This window comes from Larimichthys crocea, chromosome VIII, assembly GCF_000972845.2.
Source record: "Larimichthys crocea isolate SSNF chromosome VIII, L_crocea_2.0, whole genome shotgun sequence".
NCBI classification, from domain to species: domain Eukaryota; kingdom Metazoa; phylum Chordata; class Actinopteri; family Sciaenidae; genus Larimichthys; species Larimichthys crocea.
This window is the reverse complement of record NC_040018.1, coordinates 8,892,506-8,908,236: the sequence shown is the minus strand read 5'-3', so window position 1 is coordinate 8,908,236 and position 15,731 is coordinate 8,892,506. Positions and strand designations below refer to the sequence as shown.

Genomic DNA, 15,731 nt, shown 5'->3' with positions numbered 1-15,731 from the left:
CTTCTATGGATGTAGAATGAGAGGTTTATCAATTACACACAGGTGCAAAATTGTGTGCCTACAAACCTTTGGCCATGTTGTGTAATGTCAAGGAGCACAGCAGCTTTTCCGGTGACCAAGCTTTACTCAGGCAACTTGGTGTAGGTTGGGTTTTTATGTAATTTTGTATTCATCTGTGTTTCCAAATTCTTCAAATTGTGTGCTCTTTCAGTGCAAGGTTCAACTTGATTTCTGTCTGTCACTCTCCATCATATCACCTCGTCTTGAGACAGAGGTGCTATGACGTTCAGACAGTTTTGGTGAAACGCTGCACACAACTGCAGAGTTTGTGTTTTGGTCTTAAATTTGTTTTTCACTTCCTCTGGGCTGAGACATTTTTATACCCGACACCTGAAATTAATCTTGGCAAACAGGGCAGCCTGCAGTGTCTCTGTGTGGGGGTGTGACAGTCTTCTCAGCTGAAGACACAATTTGTAATTTAAGCAGAAGCAGGTGGATTTTTGCATTCAACTCATATTGGTCCAAGTGATTTGCTCAGACACACACACCGCACTGACACAGTTGCACACACAATCAATTGCAGACGCCCCAATGTGTCTTTCAGTCATTGATTGCTAATGTCTGTGTTGCGGTTCTTAGCAATCAACAGTCCAAGCCTAACAAACAGAGGATCTATGGCTTTTAAAGGTCAGAAACCAATAAGATGCCTCTTTGCCGGAGGTCAGAGCCAATCAGCAGCTCCCTAGCGGCATGACTCACTGTCAAATTTTATGGTCTTTTGCATTCCTACGTCCTCGCCCCAGCACCAACAGAACCCATAAAGTTTGGGTAAGGCAGAGAGGAGATTGAACATATTAATGTCTTTTATGGCACGCTTTTGTGAGGGACACAAATTTAGGCGTCCAAGGTTCCACCGTCCTTTGAGCTTTGTGTGCAGTCGGCCATGATGTTTGCCTGTTAGAAGATTGGTCCAGTGTTTGGTTTTATCACTGTAGGAAGAGAAGGGAAGGCCAGGTGTATCCAGAGCCCATGTCCTTCAACACATTAGAGAGTTTCCTCCCTGAATTATTTCCTTTTCACTCTGACTCCCCCTCTGGCTATTTACCCCCTGCCTGCCTGAGTCTGCCCTGTGTCTTCCCCAATCCTTTCTCTCTATTGTTACTTTGTCTTTTTGTCTCCTTTTTGCTAATTTTACTCACCCCTTCCCCACTCTTGATTTTTCCTTTCCTTTTCAATGCTCTTCTCTTACACTGTAACCCTCCACTCATCTTTTTTCTGCTTCCCTTCCATTTCTCCTCCTCTCATCTTCTCTACCTTTCCTACCCTTCTGTCTCCTCACCTCTATCTCCTCCATTCAGCTGTATGATTTGGGCTCCCCGGCCGACTCGCAGTCCAGCTCTCCAGGCTGCCTGACCACCGATAGCAGCTGTGTCAACATGGGCTATCCATCCTGTGGCCACCGGGGTCGTTGTCACGGCGAGTGGGGTTCCTTCAGCTGCCAGTGTGTGCCAGGATACACGGGCCACCAGTGTGAGGAGGGTAAGCCAAACTTCCCCACGTTAAAAGATTATGGTACATCAAATTTGTGCTAGATTGTAGCATCAACAACATCATCCATGAGTCTCCCAGAAAGATCGTTTGCCCCTTGGCTGAATGCTCATAGTATGTCTAACTAAAGCACAGTTAGTAGTACAGATATTTCATACTTGCAAAATGGGTAACTGAAAAAAATAGTGAGTAGTAGCATTTAGATCTGTTTAAAAATGTATGCTATGTTTCATGTGGGGATAAATGAGGATAAAATGAGATATAAACAGGTTACAGGCTGTTTTCTTTCCCTGCCTCTGAGATGAGAAGCAGGTTGTTTTATTTGGAGTGTAAAGTCTTCAAGGCTGTATTAAATCTAGCTGTCATGAATTTATTGTGAATATCCTCATAAACGTAAAGTGTGGGAACCTCCTATTTTGTAAACGTGTAACCTAAATTATAAGAGAACAAAGCCTGAGTGGACTGCAGACAGTCTTGGATTTAACCAACCGTGGTTAATTACTCATGTTGCCACCCACTGTTGTGATGTGCCTCTCTAATGTTAATTGTATACAATACCATTTGCCTTATATATGCAGGTGGGACGTAGTTTATTTGTAAATTCATGTGTGCAGTATATAGGTTGAGCACTTGCCTTTCCCTTAGAGGATTCTTCAGTGCTGCTGTGTAATTCTTGTTATACTCAGAGCAGCATCCATAATAACAAAACGTATGGCCTGAAGAAAGCTCCTCTGTGTCAGCCTTCTGCCTGGCAGACTGCTGTTGGACTGACATGGGGTCTTTAATGACCCTCATCGCCCTGGCCCTGCACCGCCTGTTGTACAAGCCCTCCAGATTGAGTAGAGAACCTCCAGAGATGCTTTCTGCTGACTGCAGCACTCTATGCCAAGCTTTACAGTATTGCTTGGTTCTTGTCTCGTACCACATGGTGACCCTCCTTGACAGAACTCTCAAATGCATTAGTGTTGAATATGCAAGGGTGTAAAATCAATGTTAGGTCAGTAGTGAGTACAAAATGTTATTTATTTTGAGACACCAGGAATGCTTTTCTTTAATGATTCAACTGTACTTGGAGAAGGCACCTTCACCAACTAGAACTGTTGGTTTTAAACCACTGCATTGCTTTGTGCTGACAGTGACTCCTATTGTCATGCTACCAAACAGCCAAGATGGGACAGATAGACAATATTTTAATGACTAATTAGGTGAATGAATTAATGAATAAATGAATGAAGGAATGTAAATGAATCACTCTCCATATTCATGAGGTGACTGAAGCTCTGCAGTCAATGACCAACTAGGGACACATGGCTGTTTCTGACAACCAGTCTTTGAAAGCAGAAAAAACTAATGTGTATTCTGCAACACGATTCTCACATACAGACATTTTGTGTCATTTATCCGGATTACTTTTAAGAGCCCATGAAAAGGAGCCGTGCTGCAACCTGTAAGGAAAAAAAAAAAAAAAAAAGACCCTATTTACGGTCTGTCCCTGTAGCTTATAGGCATAAAAGAAAACTTTAAAAAAGAAAACTTTATGTCTGTTTGTGCTTTATATCCACATTATGTCTGGAGATAACCTAGCTGAGGTATATTTACACCTTAGAAAGTATTGCTGGTATTCACATTAATTGTTGATGTCTTGCACTGTAGAAATATTTAAATCCTCAAAGGTACATAAAAAAAATACAAGAGGCTGTGCTGGTGGGGGCGTGTTGTTTCAGGTAATAGTTAGATGATCAGATATGATCCAAAAAGTCGAGTCAGAGGAACAAATGTGAAAGATACCACAACACTGCACAGTAGTTTCTTATTAAAAGGAAAGGTTTTACTGCTCTGAAAAGGCATTTACTTGCTGGCATTTGTTTTAGATTTCACTTTGATAATCAGGAATTACAAAAAGCAAAGATCTGGTCTGAATGCATCCAAAGATTCAATTTTGACAGGGTATACCATCTAAAGCCCACTGCTTGGATCAACAATAACACACACTGTTTCTAGGCCTGCATTTATGTAGTTTTGCTGTATTGAAATACGTTCTCTTCTTCATAATGCAGGGTAATATCAGGAAGAAAGAGCGTCTAGAACAGATATAAGTAGCAGTATGAAAAGATGATTTTCCTTTTGTGACAGTTGCTTCAAAAAGTCAACCAGGGATTTGATACCTATCCACATTTCTGCAAGTTTAGCTCACCACAGTATACCCCGTCTATACCAAAGAGCTTATTCAGGGATAAGGTAGGTTATTAGTGTGAAATTGATAGTGTTACTATGGTTTTATATCCCACACAAACCGCCCTGGGGCCTTGATGAACACAGCAGTAAAACATAAGGTAGAGTTTTGAGAAGATTTGACTAGACTGATTTGCATATTGCACGCCTAGAAGGAACCAGAAATGTGTGATTTGACATTGCCTTTAAGCACGGGGTCTCATGAACCGCTCAACTTTGTCAAAGTTACATGGAAGAGAGACAAAGAGGGAGAGGTGTGGAAGTGATAGACGGAAAAGAAAATTTAACTTGTGTATGCTATGAGATGGAAGAATGGCTCTGAAAACATTTTAGGTGTACTTGGTTTAGTCTGCCTTGCATGCACAAAATCCACTTCTGGGAACATGGGTCTAAGAAAGAAGAACCAAGCATAACCCAAGCTAAACCACACATACATATTCTATCTTGTGTGTTTTGCATATTTGTGTCCTGTAACCAGCTTTCTGCATATGGCTGGAATTTGGGGACTTGTGAAAACTGATTTATTTAGTTGAAGTTACTTGAGGTCACATCCTTCTGGAGAGAAGTGTCTTCTAATCAGATTAAATGTTAAGTCTTACATTTAAAATCTGAATTGTGTTTATTCTCAATCATAGCACTATCTAACTGTCTTCTGTGCATGTGTACCAACACCAGAGGTCCCAGAGTATTCCTTCGATGGGCACAGTCACGTGCATTTCCAGTTGGCATCCCCGCTGCCAGCCCGGAGGACATGGGTCCAGGTCCTGGTTCGAACCCGTAAACACAGCAGCACCATCTTAAATCTGATCTCAAAGGAGCAAAGTGAATACATACGACTGGAGGTAAGACTCCTGTGTGAGTGTGGGTGTGTGTGCATGTGTGTTTTGAAAGGAGATCTTTTCTCATTTCCAAAATTCTTTATTGTAAGATGTGGTTCTGGTATATTTTTGTTGTGTGCAAAAATAAATCCAGTTCATTGTGCACAGTTTTAAGTATAGTGAATGTCTATTCTTGCTTCCATCCTGAAAAGTACTGTAACAGCAGTTCTTCTCACTTTGAATGAAAGGAAATTCACATTGGATTAATGTTGCAGTCAATTTTTAAAAAAGAGATTGCAACTATCTTTGGACATATCCATGTTGTCAAAGTGTCTGCATGGACATCTATTCACCAAAATAGCACAGTGGCCATTTTCCTCTGATAACACATAACATTTTCTAACTCTTTAGTTGGTGTTGGACTATAACTAACATCAGCATTCCACATTGACATTTGATAGTGTTACACGATACTATAAGAAAGGCAAAAAATGAATTCTGAAATATTAACACAGTATTTGAGATTCCCACTCTGGGTAAAAAAAAAAAAAAAGACCACTGTGGTGAATAGCAGTGGTTGGCTGACATCCTGAGCGCCACTAGCATAGTTTGTTATTGACTGAAGAACAAGGAGCCCACAAAATGTTTCCCTCTCCTTTACCAACACTCAAGAAGCATCCTAGGTTGTCTAGCTTCCATGGATGGAAGACTTAAACTACTTCTTTCCATTCATTTTATTTTAATCTCTTAAGCTCTTTCACACTCAGTGTTGTGTTTGTCCCACATTAGCTCTCTCTCTCTCCTGGGTTCATTTGTGGTGACAGCAAATAACCTGATTATCAAATGCACTGTTACAAAAAAAGATACATCCACAGCTTTCCACTTCATTATCTTTACATGTCACATTACATTTTTTTAACTCATTTTTTTTATTTTTTATAAAATCCATTACAGCAAAGGCAAACATGATAAATGGAAAAAACAAAGAAGTCAAACACCTGCTAAATAATAATAATATTATGTCAGATGTTCATTACTGGCTAAAGGAAGGTAGCATCCTTTTGCACTAGTCTATTTCTTGCACTTTGCTTTTTAGATCTCAGAGAATCAACCTTTCCCATTGCAAAGATTTCATTTATTTATTTTTAACTATGTCCACCTATTGCATGAAGCGTGGAGGCTCAGCCTTGTACCTGTTCTTTGACCGCAAAGCTAAACATGCCCTCGCTCAACCACCATGCTTACTGCAAAAATAAGGTGTATTTTCTAAAATGTTGAGCTATCCCTTCTATTAAAATTTAATTATTTGTATTACCCTTAAAATTTCATGTTCAATAATCTACTATAATGTACAATGAATATGCTCCCAGTTTAAAATGATGTCAGGCTTTAATACAATGCATTGTCTAAACTTATAGTTGAAGAAGAATATGGTGCATTAGCAGTAAAAATGATTTAGATTGACGTTGAAAGCACACTGCCAGGACATTTGTCTTGAAGGCTTCATTTTTCTCACTCCTCTTTTCCCATGGTTGCTCTGCTCACACTTGAATAGTTCTCTGATATTTGTTTATTTTCCAGCCTCGCTCTGTTTTTTTTTTTTTTTTCATCATTTCCACTCCTGACTTACTTTCTGGAATCATCCAATAATACTGATCCTTCCTTCTTGCTGTTTTTTGTTCACCCCACGCTGCGACCGCAGGTATTGATCAAACATCACTGTCTAAAATGATGATGATTATCCATACCACAGCTGCTGTCGTTATAGTGCAACCTCTCCTCTGATCCCTGCCTGTCATCCATCTGTCTCTGCTTCCTATTCATACATTCCTACATTTCCTCTTAAATGTCACATTGCTCCCTCAGCAGAGCCACATGGGGAGTGGGTTCACATCATTTATCCAGCATAAATAGTGCATTTATTCCGGGGTGCAGACAGCATGAAAATGTGTGTAATCTTATCAAGTAGACACCCCCCCCCTTCGCCCCTCTCGGAGAAACAGTGGAAACCCTGCAATGTTGCTTGATAGAAATATAACCATGTTGCATTCGATTATGTTTTTCACTGTAATATTTCTGTTTGCTTTTAATCAGAGGAAGGAATTAGTATGCGTTACTCTTGGCTGGCTTCAAACTCACAATGTGAGGCGCTCTTTGTTTCTGCTGTTTGTGTGTGGCTTGCATTCCAACAACATGGTTTGTGAAATATATTACATTTTCTTTGTTCTAAGCTACTCCCCCCCATGGATTACTGATTACTGAACATTCTGCTATTAGAGGAAGAAACCTTATTTCAAAAATGGATATATACAAAGTTATTTTTGCACTTTAACGCAAAAGTAGTTAGTTATTAAGTTTGCTTTCATTAATTGTTGGTTTATAGACAATATAGCATAGTTATTCAAATGAATGTGAATATGCTGGGATTAGTAGCATAGTATGCAGTGCCGGTCAAAAGTTTAGACGCACCTTCTCATTCAATGTTTTTTTCTTCATTATTGTTACTTTCTACATTGTAGATTATTATTATTAATATTACTGAAGACATTGAACACATGGAATTATGTAGGAAACAAAAAAGTTAAAACAAAGGCATTCTCTCAGTCAGCTTCATGAGGCCACCTGGAATGGTTTTCAATTAACAGGTGTGTCCTGTCAAAAGTTGATTAGTGGAATTTCTTCCTTCCTTAATGTGTTTGAGATCATCAGGTGTATTCAGAGGTAGTGTTTGCACACAGTACAGTACATAAAAATGTTATGTCTTCATACTGTGTCTGGTACTATACAGTAGTTCAGATAGCAAAACACAATAAAGACTCCAGTGGATAGTCAACAACTCATGCACAATCCCACCACTTCCAACAATGGAATCCCTATACCAAAAAGAAACCATAAAAATTGAAATCATTTTAGATCCCAGGAACCCCAAATCACAGCAGCACAAACACTGAACTCTGTGGATCCTTAAAGCCATCTATTCCCTTCTTGACAATCTGTACCTGTGAGATACCTTACATGTTTGCAACCATGTGGTTCTTATCTGGACCTGTGTGTTGTTGAGGGGACTATGCCTTTACTCACTGTACCTGAATCAGATTCCACCACATTACCCATGAAGCTGTTACAATGAATTTAATTAATTAAATAGTCTCTACTTACATTTTGTATGTTTGTATATGTATCGAAGGGATGATGCTCAATCAAAAGTTTGAAGGTTGTGTGACTTCTTGACCTGAGGGCAGGCCTTATATACAAATGTATGACCCAATAGCATTGTGAGACTGAAAAATAGGACCCAATGAGCATGTTAATGTGGTTGAACCAGAAAAAAAATTGTTTTAATTCTGCAATAGTGGGTCTTACAGGGTTAAAAGCCCAAAGTATGCATTTGATAAATTTCAATTACTCTGACCATGTTCCCAATTTAATTTAAAGTGGTTCCATTGCAGTCATCACAGCATACATTTCAACATTTCAACCTGTGTGTGCTCTCTCTCTCAATCTCTCTCTCTCTCTCTCTCTCTCTCTCTCTCTAGAATATTTAAGATATATATATATATATATATATATATATATATACCACACACACACAATCCTGATCAAAAAAATTTGTAATATTTGCATTTTGTGCTGAAGAAGAAACAGGAGCAGGAGCCAACAAAATAGAATCAGCATTTTATTGAAAACTGCATTTAAACTTAACAGGCTATTTATCAGCTGATCAAAGTTTAAGACCACAGCCCAAAATAACCCAAAAAATAAATAAATAAATTTAAATAAATAATAATAAATAATAATAATAATAAATAATAAATCTAAAAGTGTCAAAAATGGACAGTAGTGCTGAGTAGTACTCAGTAGCCCCACCATTGGTCTGGAACTGATGTCCATTTTGGTAAACTTCCCTTGTCATCCATCACCAAACGTCCTCAGTGGGATCTAGATCAGGGGGACATGCAGGATGGTCCAAACGAGCCAAACCCTAACCCAGGAAGAAGTCCTTTGTCAGGCAGGCATTGTGAACTGAAGTGTTGTCCTGTTGAAAGACCCAGTCATCACTGCACAGGCGAGGGTTCTCAGTCAAGAGGGGTCCCTGCTGCAACATCTACACAGAGCCAGCCACATTTTAAACCCCTGCACAAACTGACGCTCCATTTTTACATTGTAGAGAAAAGCACCCCAGATCACGATGGAGCATGCTCTACTTTTCTGCGTAGAAAACATCTCCAGTGGGATCTCCTTGTCATGCCAGTAATGCTGGAAGCCATCAGGACAGATTAAAAATTACATTTTTCTTGTCAGAAAATAAAACTTTCTTCCACCTTCTAATGTTTGTTCTTTAAGCAGATGGCGTCTTATGGTGATTAGGCTACAGTCAAAAAGTGCAGTACAGTTAGTTTGGGTCGAGAATCGGCCTTCATGTACAGCCCGTCAGATGCTCCAGCTCAGTGCAGGTAAAAAAATTTTGGGCCTGTCACTTGACTTTTTTTGTCCCATAACCCTCAGGATCTTTTATGAAATTTAAAATGACTGCCTTACTGCGTCCAAGCTCGGCAGGGATGACACGTTGCAAGAAGCCTTGCTTGTGCAGCTCACATTCAAAGACAGAAAATCTTTTTGCTTTTGCCATCAGGGGGTCATGACAGCATGAATGCCCAATAAAAAACGATATGAAAGCCAGATTTTTGCCCAGATTTTGACTTTTTAATGCTGTGGTCTTAAACTTTTGATCAGCTGATAAACAGCCTGTTTAAGTTTAAATGCAGTTTTTAATGCAAATTAAATTTTGCTGTCTCTTGCTCTTGTTTCTTCTTTTTGCATTTTGAAGCTCTACTTACGATCTGGTGAAGTTCCACCAGCACGAAATGCGAATATTAGTACATTTTCACCCGGTCTTAAGATTTTGATTAGGAGTGTGTGTGTGTGTGTGTGTGTGTGTGTGTGTGTGTGTGTGTGTGTGTGTGTATGTATGTATATATATATATATATATAAAATATCTTCACAAAAAACAGGTTACAGGATGGTGGGCTGACCTCTAATACAAAGTATATATGCTAGGAAGCACTGAATATGTAGAGTGGGAATAAGCCATGTATTCACTTTTTGACTTTGAAAGTTAGTGAATGTGAGGCAATGGGAGGCTCTGTCAAGTACAATAATGTTGAAGTTTAGTAGTGTGTTGTTGGCAACCAGGTTTGACAAGTCTAAGATGTCATTATTGCTTCTTAGCTCAGTAGAGCTGCACTCTTTTCTCACTATTTCACTTTCTCAGACCACATCCTGTATGTTTATTTTCTCCATCATTGCTTCTTGAATCAATCCTACTTCTTTCTGGGCTTTATATTGGCATCTCAGGCATCTACCTGTCCTCATTTCATCTTTTTTTTTTTTCAGTTTCCTTTGTTCGGACTTGCATTAGCATGGGTATAATTTATTATTATGATTATGTTATGATGCATGTGGTTAATACAACAAAATCTTAAATGTCAGGTATTTAGGATGTCAGCTGAGATTGGGTCCAGAACCGCCGTGACCCTGCAAATGATAAGCATTTGATTCATGGATAAGAAGAACAAATGGGAGTTAAGATAATGTGTTGATGGGATGGAAGGTGTTTTAGGTTCATACTGTGGCAAATTTGGTCAAATTTAACTTATCTATATGGACAAGAAAGGCGTGAACCAAATTCACTTTGTAGAAAATTACCAAAAAAAATCCCTCTTGGCTGTGATATTAACACGAATACCTGTGCACTCTTCTACTGAAGCTTTTCCCAAGGTCAAGTTAAGTTTAATGTCATATATAATCATACAGGTGCAATAATAGTAAAATGTTGCCTGTCAGGCAGGAGGTCACTAGAGACTAATGAACATTATTATTACATTACATTATATTAAACAGAAAAAAAAAATTATGTGATGCTAAAAGAACAGTGTGTCGAGGGGCAGAAATCTGCTGCATTGCAGTTAAACAAACGTACCAGCGGGGGACAGGTGGGAACACCTTAGGCCAGAATTTCCAATAATTTCTTGGTTGATGTGAAAAAAAAAAGAGAGAAAGTGAGAAATAAATCCCCTGGAGTTGTTTCCCCGATGCTCAGGATCTCTTCTCTGATAAAAGAACCTCGGGTACTGCAATAAAATACCAGATTAACAAATTTAACAAGGCAAAACAATGTATACCAAGACACAGAGGCAGCCATCCACTCTACCATCTTGAGCACACAAAAGTTAAAGTCAACAACAACCAAAAGTTTGGTTTACTACACATATGTTGCATGTTATCAACAGTTTGATGGGTCATGGCTGCTGCTTGGCTAGTGTTAATGACTAGAAAACCATTGATTAAAATAAGTAATTAAAATCGTGCTGGGCTAGAAGTCACTTTGCTTTTTTACTGCTTCATTAAGTTCACTCTGTTTGACTCATTTATTTTTACAAGGCAGATTACCTTGACTGGGGAATGGCAAACACATATTTCACATTTGACATACAGGACAAAATGCAATGCAACACATCTCCTTCGCATAGAGTTCAGGTTCAGATCAGGTGATTGTAGCCTGTAGAATGTTGGTCCACTCCTCTTCAATGGCTGTGCAAAGTTGCTGGATATTGGCAGGGACTGGAACACACTGTCGTATACGCTGATCCAGAGCATCCCAAACATGCTCAGGGGGTGACATGTCCGGTGAGTATGCTGGCCATGCCAGAACTGGGGTGTTTTGAGCTTCCGGGAATTGTGTACAGATTCTTGCAACATGGGGCCGTGCATTATCATGCTGCAGCATGAGGTGATGGTCATGGATGAGTGGCACAACAATGGGCCTCAGGATCTCGTCACGGTATCTCTGTGCATTCACAATGCCATTAAAAAAAATGCACCTGTGTTCGTTGTCCGTAACATATGCCTGCCCATACCATACGCCTGCCCATACCATAACCCCACCGCCACCATGAGCCACTCGATCCACAACACTGATATCAGAAAACCGCTCACCCACACGATGTCACACACACTGTCTGCCCTGAACAGTGAAAACCAGGATTCATCCGTGAAGAGAACACCTCTCCAATGTGCCAGACACCATCGAATGTGAGCATTTGCCCACTCAAGTCGGTTACGAGACCCCGATGAGGACGACGAGCATGCAGATGAGCTTCCCTGAGACGGTTTTTGACAGTTTGTGCAGAAATTCGTTGGTTATGCAAACCGATTGTTGTAGCAGCTGTCCAAGTGGCTGGTCTCAGACAATCTTGGAGGTGAACACTGTGGCCAGCCTAAGGCACACCTGTGCAATATTCATGCTGTCTAATCAGCATCTTGATATTCCACACCTGTGAGGTGGGATGGATTATCTCTGCAAAAGAGAAGTGCTCACTATCACAGATTTACACAGATTTGTGAACAATATTTGAGAGAAATTTTGTGTATACAGAAAATGTTTTAGATCTTTGAGTTCATCTCGTGAAAAATGAGAGCAAAAACAAAAGTGTTGCATTTCTATTTTTGTTCAGTGTATATACTTGAATGATATTAGTGAACACACTTCTTCACTTACTTATATTCCCAAATTTATGTTGATCATTTCTTTATGGCATGACATATGTTGGATACCATATGTTATTTTTTGAAGCGCAGTATTGCTGGTAATGAGCATTGGGTTCGATTATCATCCCAGTATAATTTATGGTGCATAAGCTAGTCATATACATAACCTACATTTGCACCACATTATTTAATCATGAGAATATGGCAGATTAACACATCATCTCCACGCCTGCACCTCCAAAAGGCTGCAGCAGTCTGTCACGGCAAGCATCTGGGGAACCAAACTGTCCCTGCAGTGAGACTGTTTACTCAAAAATGGAGTCACACACCTTCATACACACTAAGTATATAACACTCCTGTAAAGACACACACAATTAAAACATTCACTCATACGCCACCCAGGGAGCTGAGCTGGGGCCTGAATTGCTCGGCTCTGGTCCGTTCAGCTTTAATTGGCGGTTAAATCAGGTGTCTGTGAGTGTGGTTAAAAAGCACTGCCCCTGCCGATCCTAAATATAAATAATACTTCATCATCACAGAGCTTTGAAATGAGCCACGATTCTCCAACTAAACAACCTCAGCATTTTACCTGACTTCTTTAAGGGAAGAAAAAACAGCTGAGAGATGGGAAGTGGAAAGACTGGTGGAGGAGAGGAGGCTTAATGTGGCAGAGGGTAATGGGGGGAAAAAGAGAGGACTGGGAAATTTGTAGAAAGGTACAGAGAGGGTTGACAAGGGGTGGTTAGAGTGGATTGTCTTGACAAAGTTCTCCTCTCAAAAACTTGGGTTGTCTTTATTAAGTCGGCAAGGAATGATAGCTGCCCGCTTCTCCTCTCTCTCTCTCTCTCTCTCTCTCTCTCTTTCTCTCTCTCTCTATCTTAAATTCAAATTATTTGCATGAATGTCACACAGACAATATTACTAAAGCATAAAGAGTAAATTCTCTCTCTCTAAATTCTCTGTCTTTGTGTGTCTCTCTCTCTGTCTGCCCTTCTCCTCTCAGTCCTCTGTTTACATGGCAGTGGAGGTAGAGGAAGATGGAGGGGTAGAAAATTATGCTCAGTGGGACACTAGGTGGTAACAGTTTGAAATTGAAATGAAGACGACCCACCCATCCCTTTTAAATCAGCCTTTGGACTCACTATCGCTCTCTCTCCCTTTCACTCTTTCTTTTTTTTTTGTCACTCACTCACACACACACACAGACAAAGAAAGAAATATTTGTCCCTGGATTCTTTTCAAATAAATCTTGTTCTGTGATAAACATGTGCGTAAGCAAAGCTAAACCAAATAGCCAAACCAGAATGGAAGTATATTTGTCTCAAGGTTTCCTGGATTTGTTAAAAACAGCTTGTTGTGTAAATCTGCTTTGGGTTGGAGGTGTTAGTCTTAAAACCTTTGTAGGTTCAATTTTTTTTTTTAGAAGTTTGCTTTTACTGATTACACGACCATCAAATTGTAGAAATCTCAATTTACCAAGAGTCTTTTTTCATTTTCCCTATTTGCTAACCTCTAGGGAGTTGATCTGGCTTATTGTCGACTGGCCAAATTGGCCTATTGATCCAGTCTTTTCCCAACCAAGTAAAGTATTTTCTTTCTTGTGTTCCCCATTAGCTTTAAAACCTGAGACTTGGACTCAGTCAGTTCAATATTGTTCCCTTTGCTCTCACTGGGATCTTTCCATGTAGATAGTTGATTTGATTTGCTGAGGCTTTGAGATCTGTGCCACCGAGACTTCTGCCATTGTCCCAACACAACAAAGCTGAATGTCATTTGGTTTGTGCAATTTAAAGCATCAAAAAATACTTTGGGTAAATTGGGTGAATCTTTCTGCTCAAAGATGGACAGATGGCAATTACCCTTTTGGGGAGAAATTCTCCTAAATGAAAACTGTTCACAACGAGGTTTGTGGATAATCCAGAGAAAGTTTCTGTAATGAGACTTTGCAGTTTTCAAATGTAATTTTGGATACACTGAGTACCAAAGCTCAAATAATATTCGGCAGCATTCTGCTAAGAGACAGCTGGCAAACAATGGTCTGCTCCTTTCATCTGTTGAGGTAAATAAAGGCTAGTAATTTAAAATGCATGATACATGGTTCACTACATCCACAAGATCCATTGCAGCAACATGTTCGAGTTCTTTGTTCTTAGTTCTTCTTTGTTTTTTGTAACTCCAGAAAGTGTATATACTTAAAATATTTTAAGATTATGAGTAATGCTTTTGATCGGTATATTGTGCCAAGATTCATGAGAAAGAGTTTATTATGCGTGGCCTCTGTCCAGTTATGCTACAGTAATCAATTTGCAGATAGTCTACATGTATAGTCGAAGGAGGACGGGCCAAGCTTTCTGACCCCCTTTGCTTTAGTATTGCTGTATCGCTGTGCTAGGCCACACATTTAGAGCATACAACACAATGCCAGTAGCCATGCTTTGCTAAAGTTGGCTCAGCATACAGGTTTATTTTGGTCAGCTGCCAAGCCCACAATAATGACTGTTGCAGTTTGATGTAAAAAATCAGACTGATAAATGATTGTCCTGACGAAAAACATACTTAACACATAGTAAAATGTATGGGAGTAGCTAGACGGAAAGCTTCTACATGTAGCTGCCTCAACAAATGTTTAAAATAGAATACATTGAACATGAATTAGTTACTTGGCAAAGATTCAAATGAACCAATATGATAAATAGATGAAAGGCTTGCTGCCACCACTTTGTCAGTATTTAGTGGTTCATGCTAATGTCAACCCAGTGCATTTTAATTAGACTTAATAAGTTAATGATGGTCAGGATGAATCATTTCATTCCGCTGTGAATTTGTTTGATGTGTGTTGAGTTATTTTGAAATACTTGAAAAAAATACTTTTAATAACCATTAGTAATGGTTACTGTGTAGCTGTTAAAATGGCTCAAAACGAAAATACTTTTTTTTTTCAATCCCAGACCAAACATCTGAAGTCAAACTTGTAAACCTCATGTCCCCCTTTTCCCATTGAAGATCTTCCAGGGCCTTCTCTGTGTCTTCTACAACCTCGGTGATGGTGACTACAATCTAACCCTGCCCACCTATCGCCTTGACAATGGTGAATGGCATGAGATCTTCCTAGATCGGCATGACAACGAGATGATGCTGCAAATGGATGGTGGCGGAGGGCAGCGGGAAGTCACAGGATTGCAGGGCAGAAGTCGAGAAATCATCATCGACCCCACCGTGGTGATGCTGGGAAACACCTTCCCCTCTGGAATCAACAAGAGCTTCCAGGGTAGGCATGCTTAGCTCATAACAAGATCAATAATGGAGTTAAGTTTCCACTGAATTTTCTCTTCATTAACCTTTGACTAGAACTGGGAATACACTAAGAGATTTTCCAATTTGCAAAGTGTTTTCACTGGTACAGTAGTTAATTTTACTGTCCACATCAAAGGATTGTTCTTAGGGAAAAAACCTTCCAAACACCAGGTGTTACTAACAACGAATGTGAAGGTTTTCGTGACTTGAATATACTGTACTGAATCCCAAGCTCTCTGCAGCGCTTGCCTGTGTCAGTGCAGTTCAATTCACTTTGCATTCACTCATG

The 15,731-nt window shown here is 39.6% G+C and overlaps 1 protein-coding gene across 1 annotated transcript in view; it reads left to right on the top strand.

Annotated features, from left to right (window-relative positions):
- The window catches only part of LOC109139107 (neural-cadherin), a 267,154-nt gene that overhangs the window by 218,081 nt on the left and 33,342 nt on the right, over positions 1-15,731 (top strand). Inside the window, exons 31-33 of the mRNA XM_027281561.1 lie at positions 1,359-1,539; positions 4,456-4,622; positions 15,152-15,416. Of these exons, the coding sequence (XP_027137362.1) occupies positions 1,359-1,539; positions 4,456-4,622; positions 15,152-15,416 (613 nt within the window). The remainder of the gene's footprint in view (positions 1-1,358; positions 1,540-4,455; positions 4,623-15,151; positions 15,417-15,731) is intronic.